Genomic DNA, 7,145 nt, shown 5'->3' with positions numbered 1-7,145 from the left:
TTTTTCACCATTGAGAACGATGTTGTCTGTGGGTTTGTCATATATGCCCTTTATTATGTTGAGGTAGGTTTGCTCTATGCCTACTTTCTGTAGAGTTTTTATCATTAATGGGTGTTGAATTCTGTCAAAAGCTTTTTCTGCATCTATTGAGATGATCATATGGTTTTTTCCTTCATTTTGTTAATATAGTGTATCACATTGATTGATTTGCATATATTGAAGAAATCTTGCATTCCTGGGATAAACCCCACTTAATCATGGTGTATGATCCTTTTAATGTGCTGTTGGATTCTGTTTGCTAGTATTTTGTTGAGGATTTTTGCATCTGTTTATCAGTGATATTGGCCTGTAGTTTTCTTTCTTTGTGACATCTTTGTCTGGTTTTGGTATCAGGGTGATGGGGGCCTCATAGAATGAGTTTGGGAGTGTTCCTCTCTGCTATGTTTTGGAAGAGTTTGAGAAGGATAGGTGTTAGCTCTTCTCTAACTGTTTGATAGAATTTGCCTGTGAAGCCATCTGGTCCTGGGCTTTTGTTTGTTGGAAGATTTTTTTTTTTTTTTTTTTTTGCGGTACACGGGCCTCTCACTGTCGTGGCCTCTCCTGCTGCGGAGCACAGGCTCCGGACACGCAGGCTCAGCGGCCATGGCTCACGGGCCCAGCTGCTCCACGGCATGTGGGATCTTCCCAGACCGGGGCACGAACCCGTGTCCCCTGCATCGGCAGGCGGACTCTCAACCTCTGCGCCACCAGGGAAGACCTGTTGGAAGATATTTAATCACAGTCTCAATTTCAGTGCTTGTGATTGGTCTGTTTATATTTTCTGTTTCTTCCTGGTTCAGTCTCAGAAGGTTGTGCTTTTCTAAGAATTTGTCCATTTTTTCCAGGTTGTCCATTTTATTGGTATAGAGTTGCTTGTAGTAATCTCTCATGATCCTTTGTATTTCTGCAGTGTCAGTTGTTACTTCTCCTTTTTCATTTCTAATTCTATTGAGTGTTCTCCCTTTTTTTCTTGATGAGTCTGGCTAATGGTTTATCAATTTTGTTTATCTTCTCAAGGAACCAGCTTTTAGTTTTATTGATCTTTGCTACTGTCTCCTTCATTTCTTTTTCATTTATTTCTGATCTGATCTTTATGATTTCTTTCCTTCTGCTAACTTTGGGGTTTTTTTGTTCTTTCTCTAATTGCTTTAGGTGTAAGGTTAGGTTGTTTATTTGAAATGTTTCTTGTTTCTTGAGGTAGGATTGTATTGCTATAAACTTTCCTCTTAGAACTGCTTTTGCTGCATCCCATAGGTTTTGGGTCATCGTGTTTTCATTGTCATTTGTTTCTAGGTATTTTTTGATTTCCTCTTTGATTTCTTCAGTGATGTCTTGATTATTTAGTAGCATATTGTTTAGCCTCCATGTGTTTGTATTTTTTACAGTTTTTTTCCTATAATTGATATCTAGTCTCATAGTGTTGTGGTCAGAAAAGATACTTGATATGATTTTAATTTTCTTAAATTTACCAAGGCTTGATTTGTGACCCAAAGATATGGTCTATCCTGTAGAATGTTCCATGAGCACTTGAGAAGAAAGCGTATTCTGTTGTTTTTGGATGGAATGTCCTATAAATATCAATTAAGTCCATCTTGTTTAATGTGTCATATAAAGCTTGTGTTTCCTCAGTTATTTTCATTTTGGATGATCTGTCCATTGATGAAAGTGGGGTGTTAAAGTCCCCTACTACTATTGTGTTACTGTCGATTTCCCCTTTTATGGCTGTTAGCATTTGCCTTATGTATCGAGGTGCTCCTATGTTGGGTGCATAAATATTTACAATTGTTATATCTTCTTTTTGGATTGATCCCTTGATCATTATGTAGTGTCCTTCTTTGTCTCTTGTAATAGTCTTTATTTTAAAGTCTGTTTTGTCTGATATGAGAATTGCTACTCCAGCTTTCTTTTGATTTCCATTAGCATGGAATATCTTTTTCCATCTCCTCACTTTCAGTGTGTATGCGTCCCTATGTCTGAAGTGGGTCTCTTATAGACAGCATATGTATGGGTCTTGTTTTTGTATCCATTCAGCCAGTCTGTGTCTTTTGGTTGGAGCATTTAATCCATTTACATTTAAGGTAATTATCGATATGTATGTTCCTATTACCATTTCCTTAATTGTTTTGCATTTGTTTTTGTAGCTCTTTTCCTTCTCTTGTGTTTCCTGCCTAGAGAAGTTCCTTTAGCATTTGTTGTAAAGCTGGTTTGGTGGTGCTGAATTCTAACTTTTGCTTATCTGTAAAGGTTTAAATTTCTCCATCAAATCTGTATGAGATCCTTGCTGGGTCGAGTAATCTTGGTTGTAGGTTTTTCCCTTTCATCACTTTAAATATGTCCTGCCACTCCCTTCTGGCTTGCAGAGTTTCTGCTGAAAGATCAGCTATTAACCTTATGGGGATTCCCTCGTATGTTATTTGTTGCTTTTCCCTTGCTGGTTTTAATATTTTTCCTTTGTATTTAATTTTTGATAGTTTGATTAATATGTGTCTCGGCATGTTTCTCTTTGGGTTTATCCTATATAGTACTCTCTGTGCTTCTTGGACTTGATTGATTGACTATTTCCTTTCCCATGTTAGGGTAGTTTTCAACTATAATCTCTTCAAATATTTTCTCAGACCCGTTCTTTTTCTCTTCTTCTTCTGGGACCCCTGTAATTAGAATATTGGTGCGTTTAATGTTGTCCCAGAGGTCTCTGACTGTCCTCAATTCTTTTCATTCTTTTTTCTTTATTCTGCTCCCTGGCAGTTATTTCCACCATTTTATCTTCCTGCTCACTTATCCATTCTTCTGTCTCAGTTATTGAGTCCTTCTAGAGTGTTTTAATTTCAGTAATTATGTTGTTCATCATTATTTGTTTGCTTTTTTGAACTGCTACTTTTTGATACTCTGTTTTGGGAATTATCTATCTACTTCCCTCTACTGAAAAACAATTTTTTAAATTCATTTATTTATTTATTTGGTTACATCAGGTGTTTGTTGCAGTAGGCGGGTGGGCTCCTTAGTTGCAGGTCACCAGCTTCTTAGTTGCAGCACGTGGGCTCCTTAGTTGCAGCAGGCAAGCTCCTTAGTTGTGGCATGCAACCTCTTAGTTGCAGCCTGCATGTGGGATCCAGTTCCCAGACCAGGGATCGAACCTGAGCCCCCTGCATTGGGAATGCGGATTCTTAATCACTGTGCCACCACCACCAGGGAAGTCCCCCCTCTACTGAAAATTGAAGATTTCATTCTTTTTCCTTCCTTTGCAGTCACAGCTCATGTGTAAACAGTTTACTGTTTATCAGTTTGTTACTAAAGGATACAGGTGGACATGTAGATGGAAGAGATGCATAGGGCAAGGTATGCAGGAAGGAGTGTGGAGCTTCTGTGCCCTCTCTGGGGGGCACCATTCTCCCAGCACCTTCACGTGTTCACCGACTAGAAGCTCTCCAAACCCTGTACTTTGGGGATTTTGATGGAGGATTAGTCACATAGGCACAATCAAATATTAACTCCCTTTCCAGCCCCTCTCCCTTCTCTGGAGAATGGAGGGTGGGGCTGAAAATTCCAAGCTTGTTTGTTTGTTTTTTGGCCCTATGGCATTCAGGATTTTAGTTCCTCGACCAAGGATTGAACCCGTGCCCCTGCAGTGGAAGCGTGAAGTCTTAACCACTGGACCACCAGGGAAGTCCCAGAAAATTCCAAGCTTCTAATCATGGCTGGGTCTTTCTGTTGACAGGCCCCCCTACAGGAGCCCACCCAGAGTCACCTGATTAGAACAAAGGACATTGCTATCACCCAGGAAATCCCAAGGGAGCCAGAAGCCCTGGGTCAGGAACCAGACTCAAAGACCAAATATGAGAACAAAAAAAAAATGCTCCTGGTGCTCTTATCCCTTCGGAAATTATTGATAGAAGTATTTTAGGAGCTCTGTGCGGGAACAGGAGGCAGAGACCAATATATATATTTTCTGTTATCTTACCATCCTCTTTTCTTTCTCTTTGGATTCTTATAGGATATTCTCTTTGTTCTGGTGTCTGAAATGTCACTTTGTTGTAAGTTGGGATGTATAGGGAGGGTATTTGCTGCAATGATGCTATGTAACAAACCAGCTCAAAACTCCCATTCTTTCACCCTCCTCATCCCATCCATCAGTAAGTTGTATTGATTGCACCTTTAAAATGTCTTGAATCCAGGTGGGCTGGTTCAGTAGCCTTCTATTCAGTCTCCCTCCTTCAAATGTTGCCATGACCAGTCCACTTTCCATAGTTATAAGAATGACCCATCCACAGCTAGCTTGATATTAACTGAAAGGAGGCCTGGTGGAAATGGTAAATATTTGCACAATCTTTTGGACTCTGAGCATGTTCTTCACTGGCTAAAAACAAGATGTTTCTTCCTGGCAAACAGAGTGATCAGACCTGAAAGTGATCTTCAAGATGTTTTGGAGAATAATAGCAGAGTTTTATACAGCAACCATTTCCCAAACCCCAAATTAAGACAAATATTCTGAGAAGTAGTAGGGTACTTAGGGCTCAAATAATGATCATTTATTAAACACCTTTTATGTTTGCTACATACTTTGTATAATTTAATTTAATTTAATTAATTTAATTAAATTAATTTAATTCTGACAAAGGTACACTAAAGTAAATATGTTTTCTATATTTGTTTAACAGTTAGTGGAAGTGGGGGAAAATTATTTTCAATTAATAAAAATTATATATAGTAATGAATGCAGATTTCTGCTGGCAGAGCAATCTGTGTTCTTCAAAGACATGTATGCACACACATCCATACAACTGCCAAAACACTTCCATTTTTCCATTCTTGTTCTGTCTCAGGTTTTTCCTTAATGAGTATCTGAACCCACAAAAAGGTTTAAGTTTAGATAATAAATCACTTGTTCCCAGCAAACACCATTACAGCATGCAGAATTCCAGGTGGCCATCGCTGCGCCTGCTAGGGCTGCAACAGCAAACTGTTCTTAACTTTTCCACTTAAGGGCACTGTCTCCTGCATTGGGAATAGGTTAAATGTACATCTCCCTTGATTATTCAGTAATGTTTCAAATCCCTGATAAGACTGGTGTCCTGGAAGTTCCTCATAATTAATCTTCACAATACAGGTAAACAATCAGAGTTTAATCCACCCAAGGTTTTTTACTCTGGCAGAGCAATGGTTTAAATCATTTGTGCTTGATTCCAAAGCCAGTGTTCTTTCTACTACTTGAAAATTCCATAAGAGGATGACAAATAATCCTAGCTTTTACCTAATTTAAGGGAAAGATGTAATTTACATTAAACAAAGTTTTAATTGTTAACAACTGTATTTTGAACATATTATTTTTAGAAGAGGTAACTATTAGGTGGATTAAATCTGAGTAGTCATTACTAAAACAAGCTCAGTAAAACCATTAAATCATGGATTCAGTTACATTGCAATGATTATTACAGTGTCTCTTTCAGTATAAGAGTTTTAAACTTATATTATCTTCGTCAACTACATTAGTAACACGGCTCGTACTGGGATGGTGATGGAAAGTAAAAACACTCAAGCCATTTTGCAAAAGGAACAATAGTATTTAATAGATTAACAGAAAATTTACACATGGTACATTTAAATTTGAACTTTTCTCTTTTGGGGGGTAAGTCTGCAAAAAACCTGAATGAATTTAAGATATGACCTGTGAAGCTGAATCGTAGTGTATCTATATTTAAAAGAATGATGTTGACAGAGAATATATCAAAGTATGTTACAATTATATTTATTAAGTGAAAGTAAGTTAGTTATTTTTTTAAAAGAATCCGGCTATTCTGGTAATGCTGCATATGTTTTAAGCAAATTATTTAAAAATGTAAACCATTACATTTTTTGTTAAAATTGAACAAGCTGTTAAAATTGCTACAATATATCTCACCTGAGCTCTCCAGTACTATTTTAAATACATATGTATTGTAGAAAAAGCACCAGAAGCAGTCAAGGCAGCAAAACTGTATTCATAGCAAAATAAGCCAAAACCCTCGTCCTTTTGTTTATTCCTCATTCCCGAAAGGAGTTATATTACTGAATGAAGGAATTTTCCAACTGCATTTTTGAGGTCACAGTTACAGCCTTAAATGATTGGCTTTTGCAGGCAATCAGGTACAGATAAATTACACTAAAATAAAACTGTATGATGTTTTTGTCATATTAACACCAAACTGAATGGTGGACTGAAATGAACAGATGAGAAAGAAAATCAAGCTCGAGGCTCACTCTTTCTCTAAAGTGGTCATGTTTCTAGTTTTACTAAAGCATTGATTTTCATAAAGTGCACTAACAAAATAAATAAGTTGAAAAAAGCTTTGAAGATCTATGTACAACTCTGAGATTAAGATAAATTACTGATTATGTTCTTGATAGCCTTTTAATGCTGTGGAAGCTGTAACATACATGAAAAGCTCATTAATCTGGGTAAAATAATGATTTTTTCCCCCCTTAGATCAATCTAGTATTAAGGCGTATGTAATTATGCTAGCTTATTCTATAAGGCAAGTTTAGATTAAAGGGAAAGTTTATGTGCTATAGGCTAAATCCAGATACTGTCAGGTGCTGGGCATTATTCCTGGCTTCAAAATAAGATGTATCAGTTTCATTGTCTGGCTGGGGTATGAAAGGCATCGTTTGATGCTGTAGATTTTCCCAGTCCACATCACTGAAGAGAGGATGATGTTTCAACTCTTAGGAAAAATATCAAACAAAGCAATATTATGACACCATTACCAAAGTCCTATTTTACAGGAATTAAAGAGAGACTGTCTCACATGTAGCTTGCCCTGGTTTACTATGTGCGTTTCACAGACATTTTAAACACATCTGTCTCTTTCTTCAACCACATACTTCCCAACAGCACACAGTGTCATTCTGTATGTCACTTGGCATATGACAGGTGCCTTAACAGAAGCTTATCTTTCTCACTGCCTGCATCTTCTCTCAGAATCCCTGACTCGATGAGAGAAGACAGCCTGGCCTACTTCCTGTTCCCCGACACGGCTTCCACACCACTAATCCTAATCTTCCATGATTAATGCCCCACTTCTCATTCCAATTCCTTGCCGCCTGCTTTGATCTCTGTAATCCTCAGCATC

The 7,145-nt window shown here is 37.6% G+C and overlaps 1 protein-coding gene across 3 annotated transcripts in view; it reads right to left on the bottom strand.

The window, feature by feature from the left end:
* Window positions 1–6,579: 6,579 nt before the first annotated feature.
* MASTL (microtubule associated serine/threonine kinase like) overlaps window positions 6,580–7,145 on the bottom strand; it is a gene marked incomplete at both ends in the record, with an annotated part of 32,758 nt that continues 32,192 nt past the window's right edge. For all 3 annotated transcript variants that reach the window (XM_082845557.1, XM_082845558.1, XM_082845559.1), the window contains one exon: window positions 6,580–6,737. In XM_082845557.1, the coding sequence (XP_082701683.1) occupies window positions 6,580–6,737 (158 nt within the window). The remainder of the gene's footprint in view (window positions 6,738–7,145) is intronic.

Source organism: Leucopleurus acutus, assembly GCF_964270905.1.
Source record: "Leucopleurus acutus genome assembly, chromosome: 1".
Classification (NCBI taxonomy): Eukaryota; Metazoa; Chordata; class Mammalia; order Artiodactyla; family Delphinidae; genus Leucopleurus; species Leucopleurus acutus.
This window is presented reverse-complemented; position numbering and strand designations above follow the sequence as displayed.